General features: G+C 38.1%; 1 protein-coding gene across 10 annotated transcripts in view; it reads left to right on the top strand.

The window, feature by feature from the left end:
- RAPGEF5 (Rap guanine nucleotide exchange factor 5) overlaps positions 1-17,615 on the top strand; it is a 430,438-nt gene that overhangs the window by 268,596 nt on the left and 144,227 nt on the right. For all 10 annotated transcript variants that reach the window (XM_074340840.1, XM_074340846.1, XM_074340842.1 and 7 more), the window contains 2 exons: positions 1,005-1,173; positions 11,210-11,276. In XM_074340840.1, the coding sequence (XP_074196941.1) occupies positions 1,005-1,173; positions 11,210-11,276 (236 nt within the window). The remainder of the gene's footprint in view (positions 1-1,004; positions 1,174-11,209; positions 11,277-17,615) is intronic.

Here is a 17,615-nt window from a genome sequence, read left to right as displayed (position 1 = left end):
AAAGAACAGAAAATTGATGTTAACTAGAAACTAAAAGAGACGATGGATAGCTCTTTTCTTAGTTGAGCCAGGATATTGAAGAATTAGCAGTCAAAGCTCTATCACACAGGTGCTGGTTGGTCACCATGAAACCCCTTTTGTTTCTCTATAGGTAATACACATTCAGGGCCAGAGAACAGTGTAAGTTTCAGAAAGGCATACATATCCTAAGTCCCCCTGTGAAAGAATGGTGTAGATGAGGATGTGGGTATAATCTTAGTGAGTTAATAATACCTAACATCTATTATTCTTATTTAGAAAATCAGTTATCTACCTGTGAAGAATGTTATCAGCTTGTTTGTGAAGTTAAAACATTTTGTGTTGATGTTTTTGGGAAAAGTCTCCACTTCTTGATTCCTTTAAAACGAGTTTCCCAACCTTGGTGGTGTTGACATTTTGGGCTACACAATTCTTATTTGTAGGGGGTTGTCCTGTGCGTTGTAGGATGTGGAAGCATCTCTATCTTCTACCCACCAGATGCCGGTAGCACCCCCTAGCTGTGACAAACAAAAATGTCTCCAGACATTGCCAAATGTTCGAGGGGGGGGAGGGGGCGGGGCACAGTGACCCTGGTTGAGAACCACTGATTTAAAGCTTGCCATCATTTTGTATTTGAGTACCACTTAAGTAATTAAATGCATTCATTTGCTTTGGGACACACACAAAAAATTGCTCCCCATTCTCTTTGAATTACTATACGTTTTACCTGTCCCTGACGCAGAAAAATGATAAAATAACATGTGACTATGCTAGCCAAGCTTTAAGTAATAAAAATCGATTCGTCAGTAAATCCTTTTTAATTCAATGGGATTGTGAACATGAATGGATGTAGAATGTATAGTTATAGGCCTATCCCTGGCTTCTCCCTAATAATTAGTAGGGCTTTCAATTTAGTATTTGGTTTATGACTCTCTAAATAATATATTTACAAAAGAACTGATTTACACCCTTTTCATTTCCAACAGTGGACCAGCATTTATACTTTCAAGATACCTATGTTTTCTATCAGTTTTCATCTGATGAATGTAGCTACTTGTACTGTGAATTCGAAAGAGAAGAAGAATGGCAAAATGGTGTCAAACTTCTACTGCAACTTGTGCCTCTCATTCCCACCAGAGCTGGCATCTGTGAGCTGTAAGTAGATGCTACTTTGTTCCATTGTTAAACTGTTCTCAATTGGAGAACATTTATAGCCTCTAGGGACTCTGCATGCTCTTTAAGATTGCCATCTCCTTTAAAAGGTACTTATTCTATTCCCATTTCTCAGATACAAGTTCAGAAAGGTAAAATAAATTGCTGAAAATTAAATCAAATAAATGACTGAGTTGGTGGGTATTTAAATCCCAGAAGTCCATGCCTCACCAGCTGTACCATGCCCCTTCTAATTTAATCATCATGATAGGAGTAGATGCTCTAAATTAGGAATAAACATGATTTGGTTTAAGTGGGGATTAAAATAATAACTCAGATTTTATCCACTATCTAAGTCGTGACTTTCCTAAGAAAGAGCTCAACAGATACTTCTGAAAATAATTTAGAAGCAACATTTGGCAAATTTAAAACACATGAGTCATTATCACATGTACATACTGAATCACTATATGATTAAAATGAATTAAAATGAACTCATTAGGGAAGGTTTGGGAACAGGACTAGTCATGATATGGCAATTCTGACATGCCTTTGTTTATCCACAGTATTAATGACAAGATTGCTTCGGTATAGTGAATTGCAGATTGAAAATTTCAGTTAATAACTTTTGCATACTCAGTTGATAACCTCTACATATTCAGTTAATAACTTTTACATATTTAGTTAATAACTTTCACATATTCAGTTTTCTGATTATGTTCCCATACTGTTGACTTTTTCAGTTCTGTGAGATTAGCAGGGCAAGAGACATTTTCCTTATCTCATGGGTAAGAAAGTAGGTTCAGGAAGAAACACCTCCGACCATAACAAAGATAAATTACTCTTATTAAAAAAATTATGATTAATACTGAACAGTTAATACAGGCTTTTAGAAAAATAAGTGTTAGAAAACTAATGAGACACTGTGTTAATAGAAAGGTTGATTGTAGAGAACGTGTTTTGTGTTGGGAATTATACTAAATGCTTGATATTCATTATTTCATATTCAGATGAATTCTATAAGTTCCTACTTGGTATTATCCCTAATTTGTAAGTAAGGAAACTGAGGCACAGAAATCAGGTAACCTGTCGAGGGTCACATCAGGGGTGAGTGGAGTATTTAGGGCTTGAATGCGTGTCTGTCTGGTTCCAACTCCAATGCTTTTACCACCTGCTCCCAGGTTCGTAGGAGTTATGGGGGTCATTCTAGCTCCCCTTTCTGAGATGTTATAAACAGAAGCTATAAAAATGTTAGACTGACTCAAAAATGGTTATGAATTCACCACCACTGTTGATGGAGGACCTTGCCATGGTAAAGCAAAATTCAAATATAACTCACCACTCAATTGTCTAAGTATGGAAAATGTATGGGTAATATGTTTTTAGTATAGGTCAGACGTTTCCTGAGAAAAATCAAGAAGCATTTCAATGAACTTGAACAAGCTTTCTAAGAGAGAGTGGCAGGCTTTTTAAGCTAGAGGTGGCTGTGACTTGCTTTGACTCTAACATTCTCTAGCATTTCCTGTCCTGAATGCAGGAGGGAAGTGTGTGTAATCCCCTGGGCAAATGCAGATTAACGGGGACAGACGGGCAACTGAAATCAACTTGTAAGCAGTCCTCATGCTTTAGCTCCATCCCTTCTCCCCCACGTAGAAAGCCAATTTGAATGCCAAGAAAACCCTGAGTCTACTCTAAGTTCTGAAAAAGAAAATATTTTTAAAATTTGGGTATTTGGGTATATGTCCAGGAGAGGGATTGCTGGGTCATATGATAATTCTATTCTTAATTTTTTGAATGGATCTTGAGATTATTATGTAAGTGAAATAAATCAGACAGAAAAAGTCGAGAACCACGTGACTTCACTGATATATGGGATATAAAACTGAAAGTAACAAAGGAAGAAGACAAACAAACAGAAACTCATAGACACAGACAATAGTTTAGTGGTTACCAGAGGGTAAGGGGGGTAGGGTCCTGGTAGATGAGGGTAAAGGGGATCAAATATATGGTGATGGAAGGAGAACTGACTCTGGGTGGTGAACACAATGTGATATATAGATGATGTAATACAGAATTGTACACCTGAAATCTACGTAACTTTACTATCCATTGTCACCCCAATAAATTTTAATTAAAAAAATTGATTAGAGTCTTAATATTCATTCCAGATTACTTACTCTTTTGTCATACTGATAACTGAACACAAATGTCATGCCTCTGGATTTGAGAATTACTGTAGCGTGCCTTGTTTGTCAGCAAATTTTTTCTGTTGGTGTGAACACGCACATTTGGAGTGGTAATTCCTCTGGGAAGATTATCATTGGGGAGCTGTGGATCTTTTGTCTCATATTATAAGTACTAAATATAAAAATATAAAATTAATGAACCACTGCAAGCCTCTGAGAGAGAGCGAGAGAGAGAGAGAGAGAGAGAGAGAGAGAGAGAGAAATTGAGAGATGATATTATATACTAGAGTTATAAGCTAACTTCTAAGCTATATATAGTAAAATGTTTTGGGCCAAATTTTGGAAAGCCAAGGTTTAGGTTGTGCAGACTTGGAATAAGCTATAGTTAGAAAAAAACATGCCCAGGGACATTGTCCTCTTTCAGTTGTCACAACCCATCCTGTTTTGATGCATATGATCCTGTCCTAACTTCTGCTCTAATCTGGTGATCTCCATTTCTTCCGTCCCAGTCCCACATTCATTTATTCTCTCAGGCCCATGTGCTGCTCTGCTCTTTCCTCTGCCTCTTTTCTGTCTAGTCAGATTCTACCCACCCCTCAAGGGGGAGCCCAAGTCCTACCTTGACTGCAAAACTTCCATGATGTCTCTAGCCCATGTCGGTCTTTCTCTCAGTAATTGACTGTTCTTGCTGTTTGTATCAAAAGATTTTTCCATTCTTCGGTAATTCTTAACCCTGTCCATTCTACTATTGTTATCCATTACTTTTTAGCCATTCTACTGAAATGCCCTTTAAAGTCTGTTTGATTCATTAAGTTAGGTTGACCACTCGTGAGCTGAAAACCCAGTCTTGTGGTCTTTTTATTGACCTTTTGATACTTAAAGGTTATCAGGGTCTGCCTATGTGGCTCTCCATTAGGTCCCTCGAATTTTGTGTCTTCTCTCTAAATCTCTTTAAAACGATATGAGGAAACCACTTAATGTCTCTATATGAACACAATCCATTCTGTACAAATGCATTTTTAAAAAGAAAGGTGAATTTTTTTTTCCCATTTAAAAAAAACGTTTAAAGCAGGAAGGGGCATAGAGCTGCTGCAGGTTTCTAGGCTAATTTAAACAAATTCCTATTCTATACAAAATAACTTTTATATCCAAACTGAACAGGTAATTTGAAAGAAGTGAGTAAATCATTTGTCAAGGGTATTATCTCTTAGGGAAAAGAATTAATAGTTATGGTATCTCATTCAAAGGCAAAGCCAAATCGAGTCATCCAGAATATACTTTCTTCTAACCTTTTTTTTATGGAGGTGGGGGTGGGGGTGAGTAGGAATGCTGAAATAACAGTATATGGAAAGCAGCTTAATAATTCCTTCAGGACCAGTGGGATGTTTCTCTCTAACACTGATTCGATTGAGAATCTAACACTGATTCGCTGAGAGGAAGCTTTGCTATTGCAATTCAGCCACCATTGCCGCAGCTCCCTGCTTGCCAGGAGTGGGCATGGGGGCTGTTCTGACTAGCCAAAGCTATGGACCTTGAATATATAAAACTATATTCTACTGATTACAGGACAGTTAACATTTATGCTGTTTTTAAAAGAGTTCAGAGGATTGCCAAAGTTAAACTCACGCCACACTCAGACATGTGAAGAAAAACGTAGCTTCATTTTTCTCTAAGCAGTTTCTCCATGGGTCTCCATCCCACTGGATAACCAGAAAGAAGGAAAAGAAGCCCCATCATGTTAGTCTAACCTGGTAAAATCATCCTGTAGTTAGCTAATGTTTAGTATATTTTGGTTAAAAGTCTCAGTCCCTCTAAGCCCTCTCCCTCCTCCTCAGCAAGAGAGCCTGTGGGTATATGGTGAGTGGCATGGGCCCCTGGACCCTGGCAGAGCCCACTGCCCTGTCAGGGTGGTTCTTTCCCATCCTCACTGATGTTTCCTAGTTGATGGGCAGCCAGTTCTCTAGTGACCCCAGGGGTGAAACGGGGGTGTTCTGTTGCATCTGTTGTCAAGCCCAGGACTGGTGTAAGTCGGGTCCTTCTCTTCTGGCTCGGTCAGTGCATGGTGGTCCTGCCTGGCTGACATGCCCTCCTGGATACCGCTGGCATTGCCAATGCTACTGAGGTCTGGCTGTGCCTTCCACAGGCTTCCCATCCAGCCACCCTACCTCTGCTCAAAGAGCTCCCTCTCTTTGTGTCCCAACCTGACTTTTCCTCATTCTAACCCTTTAAAAAAAAAAAAAATCATACCTGTTCATTGTTGTTACGTTATTGAGTGGTGTACTTAATTGACTGATGTGCTAACATTCAGATTCCTCATTAACCAGCTCCAGGGAAAGTTCAGTCCAGTGGTTAAGGTGAATTTCTTAGCATTTAATTCTTAGGTGAGGAAAAAGGGCAGAGAGTACAGGTCCTGGGGAAAAACAACCACGTGGCACCAACACTCTATTAAGGGACTTATTCAACAGGCATTTGCTGATCACCAGATTTGTGTAAAATACTTTACTTCGCTCTGTGAAGGATATGACGATATGTAGATAATATAAGGTCTTTTATGAGGCCAGCATTATTAGGATAAAGTTCAGAAAAAGCAAAAAGACCAATATAACTCATGCATATAAACACAAAAATCTTTCTCAACAAATATTAGTAAATGAAATCCAGCAATATGTAAAAATGATACTATATTATGAAAAAGGAGACTTTAATACCAGGAATATAAAGATGGTTCAACATTTCAAAAATCAATGTAATTCACCATATTCACAGTCTAAAAAAGAAACTATATGATAAACTCCATAGATGCAGAAAAAGCTTTTGAGAAAATTCAGTATTCATTCATGATAAAAGTTATCAGAGAACTAGAAATAGAAGGGAACTTCCTCAATGTGATAAAAATCTATAGCCAACATCATACTTAATAGTGAAAGACTGAGTTCTTTTGCACTAAGACTGGGAACAAGGCTAATACATCTCTTGTTATCACTTCAACACTGGCCAGTGTAATAAGGCAAGAAAAAGAAGTAAAAGGTATACAGATGAAAAGGAAAAAAGCCATCTATCTTTGCAGATGACATAATTATATACATAGAAAATCTCAAAGAATCTATAAAACAAAACTTGCTAGGACTAATAAGTGGATTTAGCAAGGTCACAGGATACAAGGTCAATATACAAAATTCAAGTATATCTACATGTATTAGGACAAAAAAAAACACACTGAAATACTTAGAAATAAATCTAAGAAAATGTATGCAAAAGCTGTATGCCAAACACTTCAAAAGTCACATGAAAAATCAGACAAGACTTAAATAAGTGGAAGATCTATCTGTATTCATGGATTGGAAGACTCAATATTGTTAACATGCTAATTTTCCCCAAACTGACCTTTTTTTTCAGTTATCTCCTGATCTGTTGGCCTCACCATACCTGCATAATAATAAAACCTAATTTGAAAACATTGATCTCTAAAACGGGGAGTATCTTAGGGCTCAGTCTTCGGACTTGTCTTCTTTTTCTACTCTGACTTTGGATGTGCCCACACAGTCATGTATTTAATTTTAATTCCACAGTGATGACGCCCAAAATTTAGGTCTCTGTCTCCCCTTAGTTAGTACCCTATATACAATAGCACAACCACCACCCACTACCCTGTCACCTCTGCTCTCTCTATTCTTCTTATCCTCCCTAACTTTTCCACCTGACATATATAAGTAACATAAGAAATCCATTGGTGTTCTTAATTTCTGAAACGGTGCTGGATTAATATCTTCTTACTAGATCAGCTCCAAGGTAGATTTCCTACAACCCAAACCTACCCTTTGTGTTCCTGCCTTTTCCTAATTAGATTTTCATTTTATGATCTTTGCAGAGGAGGAAGTACTGTATGAGTAAACAAACATTTTTAAAGTATTTCTCAAAAAATGTTTTCATGATGGAACTTGGCATAAGTTTTGTATTAGGATCATAGGTGAAGAACATTTCTATTTATTGCTTAAATTGTTTGTATAAAAAATTGCTATGAACTCAGCTGGTCTTAGTCTTTGTTATTACTCATCACCCCCTCTCCAAGGAAACACTAAATCCTTCAAAATTTCCATTGTTTACAAATAAGGCTTATTCCACGGGTGGGGGCAGATTGATTATCCTTGTCAGAGTAGTACAGGAATTTTCATAAAAATTGAACTTTTAGTCCTGATTGTGTTAGCATTTGAAATGTAACTGTTTAATTACATATTAAGCATGAATTTTCAAATCCTCAATATAAAATGTGTAAAAGAGATACCAGTAATGATTAATTTTATTCAATTTTAAATGAATGTATAACTATATATCCCAGACCCTTAATGTCACATTCACAATTTACTACTGTTTGGTAAATTTCCTCTATACACATGACTAGTAGCCTGATGCTATGAAATATTATCTTCTCTTGAGAAGGTTTAACTGGTGTTTGTATTCATGATCTCAAAGATTTCAAGAAAAATTCAATTTTCATTCTTTTGCCATCCTATGTTTTCTTTACGTCATAGGAATCTGCTTTGTTAAGCAAAATAGAATGTAGATGATATAGGAGGATACAGATAGAACAGTACTCCTGTGTCCTCACAATGTCACCCACATATTGCCGACCTCTCAGACTTGTAAAGACGTTGGCCCCCAGCCCTAGGACTTAGCCCTTTCCCTTGGAGAATTGCTGGGTTCAGGCTAGGGCTGTTGGGAAGTGTGGGATTCCTAAAGGGGAGTGCCTGTTGGGCCAGGGCTTCCTGCTGGCACAAACCCTCAGGGATGGGTCTTCCTTCCTGGGGTCACTCCTTTTCTCTGTCTTAATGTCAGCTTGTTACTGCCATTACCTGCTGATTCCAGCCAGGGTCTCTTTCCCTTCTCTAACCATTGATAAGCCGCCCTCAGAGCTTTTCTATTTCTCTCATTCACTGAGCAGCACAGCCTCTTTTGCTAATAATGGGGAAATATACAGGCATTACAATTGATTTTCTTTGTTTTCCATTGCCCCCATCTGTTTCATTAGCTATTTGCTCTGATACATGAGAAATTTGTCTTCACTGGATTGCACGGATGTGCATTTACGTACATAAAACAATCACAATTAATCTACATTTTGTAAAAACACATTGGCTGGGAAAAGAAAGTCTGGTATTTCTGGGCATTTTGGCATCGAGCTGAGGAGGGACCACAGTGATAAGAAAGGAAGGAGCATGATGATTCCTCTTCTCTCCTCCTTTCCCATTTTCAAGTTCCTCTACTGTTGGCCCATTACCACCAGCTCTGCTCCCGAGACCCTCCTTTCCACCGGGTGAGATGCAGGTGCCGGCTGGTGCAGTGGGGCGTGGGGCATGTTAGTAGGAAAGGAAGGAAGATTATTTCTGAATTCTAGAGCTCTCAGGAGGCAGTGGAATAATCCTTGATGGTTTGGAGTCCGGAGAATAGCAGGACTCCATCTGGGTTTTAGAATAATAATCCTGGTATCTATAGGTAATTGAGCACAAGAGGAGAAGCCAGACATAAAGAAGGTGGTTAAAATATTAATGATTTGTGCCAGAGAAGGTGAGACCCTCGACTATTAGTGAGGCGTGACGGGGAGGGACTGGAGGAAAGCAGAGCTTGAGGAAGAGAAGTGAGAAGATCTGGGGTCTGGCAAAGGTGGGGAGTGCAGGAGGCGGAAGTGCCACAGGGCACCATGAAGCTGAGCTGTGACGGGCGCCAAGTAGGAACAGTGAGGGCAGGAGGCAAGAGGAGTTCAGTGTAAGTTATTTTGAGTTTGAGGAGCCTGTAAGATCCCTAAGTGGGTGAAAATATCCTGGAATTGCCCCCTAGAGCCACTTTGAAGACAGATGGGAAAACAAGGTGAGCTCAGGGGAGATTCAGGAGCTGGAGAAAGACTCGGGAGTTCAGACATAAATCGTGGTGATTGAGGTGATAAAAACGGGACATGGGCTGCGGGGCAGCTCTCAGGAGATCGTCACTCTGTCTTTCTCACACACATTTCCTTCAGAAACGTTTTTCGCCAAGGCATGTTTTGTGCTAGAAGAATGATGAAAGGTAGTTTTGCTTCTGAATAGGAACTAAATTATTTGTCACTAAACCAGCCATTGCTCAGCCATTGCTCATGAAATAACCATTATCAGTCACATACCCAAGAGCTTCCCTTGGAACTTGGAGTTTCTTTCAGCAGCTTGTTGAAAACACACTCTTGACAGAATCTGGTAGTGCAAAGTACCTCATCCCGCTAACTAATCCTTCAGGTATCTGCTGGGGTCTGAGAAACATGACACGACACGACCAGCCCACGCTTCTCTACAGACACAGATGGAGCATGGAGGCCCTTGTTACGTGCTCTTGTGTCCTGGTGCCTTTGGCGCTTAGTTTCCTGTCGGGTCTGTGCAGTCACGTTCGCTCAATCATATAAACCTGGTTTGGTGGCTTCAGTTATAAAAAGGGTTGCAAGTCTCTTAGTACGGCTTCATGTATAGGGAAAACTTGTGAATAGATTATTTTAATAATAAAGCTCGTTGTTTGAAATATTAATCATCAAGGTAGCTTGTTTTTTGGGGGAGATACAGTAAATTATAATGCTCAATTCCCACGGTTTTTGTTTGGGCAGATTATTAGCTGACGTTTGAAGCATTTTGCTGCACAGTAATTAAGTTATTTGATGACGTCGGCACTGCTTCATACCTGTATCATGCAAGTCTTGTCGAGGCAGTGGTTTGTCATTCATTGCTCTGACTTCGGTGATGGCTTTTTTTTTTTCCTATAAGAGTTTAGTAACATGTACAGAAACAGGAAGACAATGTCAGAATTGATTCGACTAGCGTTTCGCTTCTTAAAGAGCTTCTGAGCTCTCCTGTGAGCCAGGAGAAGGCCCCCTGCCCCACAGGCTAGCACTCCAGCTGGCCCACCACAGTTACTGAGATTGAAATCAATCACTGGACTGCCATTCTGGTAACACTGCTCTGCAAGCCAATTACCAACAACCCCTCCAATTCTACAGAAGGTGCTGAAAGGGATTGCTTGTAGAACTAGATCTGGGAGGCAATTATATATATTCAGTTGGCATTCATTTTTTTTGTTTGTTTGACCAAACCAGGAAGAAAATGTAGTTTTATAAGATTTGTTTTAAGAAGTGGATAATTTTATGTTAGCGCATATATATATATTTGTGTGGTGAAAATTTTTTCATGAATTTCATGAGAAAGATGATTTTCCTAAACAAACCAACGGATCTTATACTGTGTAATATGTTATTTGTCTCTTTAATTATTTAACATATGCATAATTTTCTTGGCTTATCAGCTGGGCTGTGGTGTCTTAAAAAAGAACAAAGGGCTTCTTCTGCTATTGTATTCCACATAATTCCTATCATAGTATTAGGCCTATAATAGACCATTTCATAACACATCTGTTTTGGCTGAAACTCAAATGTAGTGGAAAATTCACATTTCATCTGTTCAAAATCTTAATGGATTTCATTAAGGCTAGAGGGAATTTCAGTACTTACCCACCTTGTATTCACATCTACTTATGCTTTGTGCCTGCTCAGATTTGTAAATCTGGTGTGTCAGGATTATTCTGTGAAATCATTTGGAGAACAATACTCGATCATCAGGATTTAATTGGTGTTTTGTAAAGAGGTTCCTGCTAACTGATTGTGAAGGGACAGTTGGGCTACAACAAAGTTGTGTTCCCATGGTCTTATTGACACCTCGGTACTCGCGTGGGCACTTTCACCAGCGTATTAAACAATAGTGCCATTATTTGCCATGTATACCCCATAATTTGGTAGATAAATTTGAGCAACAGAAGCTGAAGGGTAATTCGTTCTTTGTCTTTCAAAGGTCTCATCAGAAAATCGAAGATGCAGAAGAAAGCAGTGACGAAATTCTTGCTCGCTTAACATCTGCGGTAAGCCCACGCAATTTCCCTTCCTAGGGGTGCAGAAATAATGAGTCCGGGGATTTTGAAGGGCGGCAGTTGGATATTGATGTCGACACTTGCCCCATGGCTGCTCACCAGTGTTGGAGTCACAGATCAAGGCAGAAGGAGACAATGGTATTTACTCTACACTTGATGCAGCCTCTCCTGCGAGATTTTAGATACTCCTGGTGGAAAATTCCTGGAACCTCAGTGAAGGCATAATATCTGATTTTTTTAAATACCGTATGACTTAACCTAGGGAAAGTTGTGACATGCTCCACAATGGAGAAGACTGTAGGTGTTGAAAAGGATTTCTTTCATTAGGAAAAAAAGGAAAACAAAACAAAACAGAATTACCTCAGCCAACAAAAGTCCATGGCGTTGTTTCTAATGTACTAGATTGCACTATTTTCATTGTGTTTTTTAAAGCTCCTAATCAAAGCTGATAAGTGCCTTGTTGGTTGAAGAAAAGTTTGTTCCCGTCTTCATAGAAAACGCTAGCTACTGTTGCTAATCATTGAGCTTCAGTTTTTGACGGGCTCTAACAATCCTGTTTCACAAAATCTTTATACGTTGGCTAGGCTTTCTGGAAACTTTTCTGGCGTTATCAAAGATTCTTTAGTTCTGCTTTAATTGTATTACTAAAATGAGGATTGCTGAAAATCATACTGGGTTGGGTTATGCATGTGGGTAAAACTGATCTTGCCCAGTTTTAGACACCAGGTCTTGGCAGCTGGGCACAGTTTGCAAGTTAAAAGTTGCTTTTTCTACTCTTCTGGAAATGACTTAGAAAAGTAATTTTTGACTAAGTACAGTGATTGGTGGTGTAAAACTTCATGTGAAGTGGAATCTTGACAGCATGTTAAAAACTATTTAGCATGACCTTTGCAGCTTATTTTTATTTATCTTATTTATTATTTTGTTGAGGTATAATTGACATACAACACTATGTTAGTTTCAAGTGTACAACATGGTGATTCAATATTTGTATACATTGTGAAATGATCACTACAATAAGTCTAGTTAACATCTGTCACCATGCATAGTTACAGAATTTGTTTTCTTGTGATGTGAACTTATAAGATTTACTCTCTTTGTAAATTTCAGATATGCAATCCAGTGTTATAAAGTTGCCATGCTGTACATTACATCCCCATGACTTACGTATTTGTTTTATAACTGAAACTTTGTATCTTTGACTCCTTTCACCCATTTTGTCCACCCCTATCTCTCTCTCTAAATAATTTCCTGTGTGTGTGCGCGCGCGTGTGTGTGTGTGTGTGTATACACACACCACATTTTCTTTATCCATTCAACTGTCAATAGACGCTTAGGTTGTTTCCATATCTTGATTATTGTAAACAATATTGCAGTGAACACAAGGGTGTGGATATCTTTTCAAGTTATTGTTTTTGGGTTTTTTAGGATAAATATCCAGAAGTGGAATCACTGGGTCATATGGTAGTTTTATTTTTAATTTTTTGAAGAGCCTCTATATTGTTTTCCACAGTGGCTACACCAACTTACATTCCCACCAATAGTATGCAAAGGTTCCCTTTTCTTTATATTCTTGCCAACACATGTTATTTCTTGTCTTTTTGTTAATAGCTCTTCTAACAAGGTGTGAGGTGCTATATCTCATTGTGTTTTGGTTTGCATTTCTCTGATGATGAATGATGTTGAGCATCTCTTCACTTACCTGTTGTCCATCTGTTTGTCATCTTTGGAAAATGTCTATTCGGATCATCTGAATTTGAATTTTGGCAGGGATTGTATTGAATCTATAGATTGTGTAGTTTAAAATATTGACCAAAGAGGGCCCAGGGTGGGAAAAGTCATTAAAAAAGAGACTCACTGTGGACCAAATACTGTGTTAAACATTGTGTGTATGTACATACACATATATACACATTCTGTTAAACTTCATTATAGCCCTCTGAAATAAGTGGCATTATCTCTGTTTTATAGATATGAAAGCTTATAGAGGTTAAGTAAGTTGCCCAAGGTTACCCATCTAGAAAGGAATGCAGCCAGGATCTAAAATCAGAAGTTTCTACTTTCTTAGTAATAGCTCTTAACTACTCTGCTTCATTTTTTTTATATAATGTAATATAGTTGTTGGGATATTTTCAGAAGTGGCAAAGACATGTAAGATATGGTTTCTACATCCATACCAGGAAGGCAGGTACATTCGGAAAGTTAATATATAAAGTGATTAGCAATTATGCACCAAAAATTGTGGTGTATAGATGATAAATTCAAGAACAGTAATGGAAAGCTTTGTTGACGAGACTGGACTTGAACCATCATTGAAGGCAGTCAGGATTTGAATAGGTGACAATTCGAAGGACGTGTACTCTGGCTGTCAGGTTTATTGTGTGCAGGCAGCGGAATGAGAAAGTACAGAGGGAAAATAGTGAGCAGACCCACCTGATTAGAAAGGATCCTAGTTAAGAAAAGTGAAAGATTTTTTGGCCGACAGATGAACATGATGAAGCAGACATATAAGAAAGAAGATGATGAGTTGGACGTGGGGAGAGTAGTGATGGAAAGACGTTATAAGAAAGAGGTTGATAGAAATCTAATGTCTGGAGGTATTGTGAGAACCAAAAGAAAAATGAGTTCAAAAAGGAGCACAAATAATTTTTTAAAAATAAGTAGGGGGTCAAGGTAGAGGAAGAGTTAGATGACTAAAGTTCTGAACTTGCATGAATGGAAAAGTGACGATACTCTTAGGAAGCTGAGTAAAATAGGTGAAGGAGAGATGATGTACTTTCAGACTTACTGAGTTTGAGAAGATAGGAACATAAAAATATTCAGGAAATACCTGGAGACAAGAATCTGGAGCTCAGGTCAGGGCTAAAGTTGTGGGAACCTCCCAGTCACAGGGAGGTTGTTGATTGAAGAGCAGAGTGGGAGACAGAGTCTTGGGAAGTACCCACCGTAAGAGGTCAGTAGGGAGATGAAGGACAGAGAGAGGAAGTGGAAATAACTGAATGGTTTATACCATGAAAGTCAAATTGAAGAGAGCCTCTAAAAAGGAGGGAGGGACAGGAACGTTTGCTATAGATTTGGTTGAGATAATCTTACTGGAAAAATCTCCATGTTGAAACACTGAATAAGTTGAGGTCAGGTGCTAGAGCAGAGGTATTTAGGAATGAGAATAAAGGACAGAGGAGAAAATTTCATCTCTTCAGTTGGCCCACCATAGTGAAAAATATCACTGAGCTGAGACTGAGGACCTTGATTCTTAATTCTTTCAACAATGTGACCTTGGTTAAGTTGGGTGGTTGGACTATACAATATCTAAGTTCTAAAATGTATTCATCATATAAACATTTATCAAGGGACTGTTGTGCGTCAGTCTTCATAACGTAGTTGTTCCTGTTGCTAATAGTGTACAAACTTTGTTATCTAGGTGTTAACACCATGTAGAGAGGCAAATATTTACATACCTCACTCGAGTAACAGTTCTCATCTGCCATGACCCCGAAATGCATTAAAGGAAAGCAAAAGTGACATCTGTACTGCAGAGTTGTTGATGTGCTCCTCAAGGGTTTGTGTGTTTTGGGGACCCTGCTAAGGGGGCGGTGGCTTCCAGCAACACCGTTTACTCTCTTGTATATTCAACTCTTTTTTTCAAACTTGGGAGTTATGTAGGTGGCTGTCTTTAAAAAGTTCCTCATTTCTTTAACCCCAATAGTTTATTTCTTAGTCCCAGCGTAGGTTCATCAAGGGAAATGTCCTGTCATCTATAAAAAAATAATACCTGAAATTTTACCCTGCAAGAAATCACAAGTGAGTTTTCATATTAAAAGAACATGAGAAGACAGTGCATGTGTAGAAATAAAAGTGTCTTTATAATTGAGTCAGATTTACAGTTGTTAAATTTATACAATCTTGAACAATAAAAATGTTCCAGCCATGTTTCTGGTGATTTTCACTAAAGAGCCACCCTGGCAAGTTTCTGATGTCTCCAAACCTAAACAGTCAAACTCTGTAAGAAGTTTTGAGCTTAGGGGAAAAGGACATGGTTATAATAGACTCATTCATTATAGAAAGTCTACAGAAAAACTCTGGGCATTATCAGGAAATTATTTCCCAGTTGTACATATGGTTTCTGCCTTAGCACCTTAGTTTCCTTTCTAATAACTTCTAACCCTACAAATTTTGTTACCTTGAAACCTTTTTTCATTAACAGTGAGTCTCCATTGGTCAGATAAAGCTGGTAGGCTAAGAAAGGCTCTTGAATGACATAGCCTACCAGTTCCCATGCTTGAAGTGCTAAGCATTATTTTATTTTATTTTATTTTTAAAAATGAATTCTTCCAGTGTTTGTGACAAAAAGTATTCAGAACTGATGACACAGTTTTTATATATGAGTATGTGTCTTACAATCCAAGGTAAACTAAATATAGGGAAGAGTCTACAGTGAATTAAGTATTGCTTTCAAAGCCATAGTTCTTAGAATGTAAATTTAGGAAATATGTTAAACTTTGAGGCATTGTAAACAACTTAAAGTATTTGGGAAGCATCCAAAGACAGGAAATGTAAACATAGACATCCTTAAATAGGAGATAAAAACTGATATTAGACTTCCATCTCTTACTTACTTAAAATCAACATCCCAAACAAACCCTATTAGGCTATTTTTCTTTCTTTAGGCTGAATTTTCATGATGGTAATTGTAGAAATAAGAAAACACAAACATCTTATCTGGGCGTGAGTGAAATTTGTGATTTTTGCTTACACGGTTTAATTGTCAAACCACTGAGGTGATGTGAGGTAGGCTAAGATGTGAATTTTATATATTAGTTGCCTGTTTGGTGAGATGGTTACATTCGTGGCACTTACAAAAGGACAGGGGGCAAGTGGTGTGGTTCTCTGTGCTGCTAATCCAGTGAAGCGAACCATCACTTGGATGGTGAAAGAAAACAGTGTTGAGTGTCTATAATAAAACATTAACTTGGTGGTGATGGTGATGGAGAGTTTGTGACCAAATCCTGAGAGGTGAATTAAAATTACAAATCAAGTGTTCAGAATTCAGGGAGAGTTCATTGGGATTGAAAACAAAATCTAATACTCTGGAATCATTTAACTAGACACTCTTACTGTCTCATAGTCCTTCTCAGAGCTGATTTAGTTTATAATTTCCATCAGTTTAAATTTCTCTGTTTGTATGTTTCTGCTCTATCCCCTCACTCATTTTCTTCTGGCCAATACAACTTTAATGGAGAACCTCTGCTTCGGATGCTTTTAATGATATTTTCTAAATTCTTTCTCATGGGTTCTTCAGGTACATTATCACTTCTCTGAGAAACACCACTGAGCTAAAAAAAAAAATCTTACTTGACAATTAAACCCAAATTATTAATGAAGGTGTTTGCTATAAGTTCTAGAAGATCCTGAAGCAAATGAAACCTCAAGAAGCAAATGGCTCTACTTTTGGTTAAAGTGTTGGATTAAAAGAAACTTACTATGAAATTTGTTTTTGCATCTCTCTAGGAAAAAAAGAGATGGTTATTACTGACTGCTGCACATTGTCAACTTCTCAAAAACATTTTTCTCTGCTCTGTGTCCAGAAATTGGGACGTAACTCCATCAACTTTCACATCAATTGTGAACTTGTTCTCTCATGATTTCTAACATTGTTTCTAGTTAGTCTTGTTCTCACTTTTTCCACATTTGGGATCCTATTTGACAGATCAAATGGATCTGATTATATTCTAATTAACTAAGACCTGCACTTAACTTGTGCCTTTGTCTGATACTTCTCCCAAATCCTCATTTCCTTAGTGTTCTCTTGGGAAATACTGATTACAAAGGCACAAGGAACTGGGTCTTAGTGAACAACCAATTGTCCTGTATCACTGAATATATGACACTATGAAACTCAAAGATGCAAACTTGTCAAGATTTTCTGTCTTGTCAGCTGTCTCATTCCTCTAATATTACCTGTTCTCATGTTTTGCTTTCATTCATTTTAAACTGCCCTTTACTGTGTCTAATCTTTCACCTGAAGCTTCTGTCATTTTCTTTAAGGATGAGTGTTTCTCAGGACTCTGTTTATACTGTTCCTGGGTCCAGGAAATATATACACTCTTATAGTTTGTCCTTGATGAATCTGCAATTTGGATTTGATCCACTGGAGAAATTGCTTTTCAAACAGTAGTAGCTGAAGATGACAACGACAGCTTTTTCCTTTGGAAACTTTCAAATTGGTACTGGTTCAGGAAGCAGAAATAGCATGGGGCTTTGGTTTTGCTAAATCTTAAAATGTTACGATTTTAGAGACTTACTTAAGCGACTGTAGGTCAAGTTAGCAAA

Source organism: Rhinolophus sinicus, linkage group LG09, assembly GCF_036562045.2.
Source record: "Rhinolophus sinicus isolate RSC01 linkage group LG09, ASM3656204v1, whole genome shotgun sequence".
Lineage (NCBI taxonomy): Eukaryota > Metazoa > Chordata > Mammalia > Chiroptera > Rhinolophidae > Rhinolophus > Rhinolophus sinicus.
The sequence above is the reverse complement of the archived record's forward strand: the minus strand, read 5'-3'. Positions and strand labels throughout refer to the sequence as shown.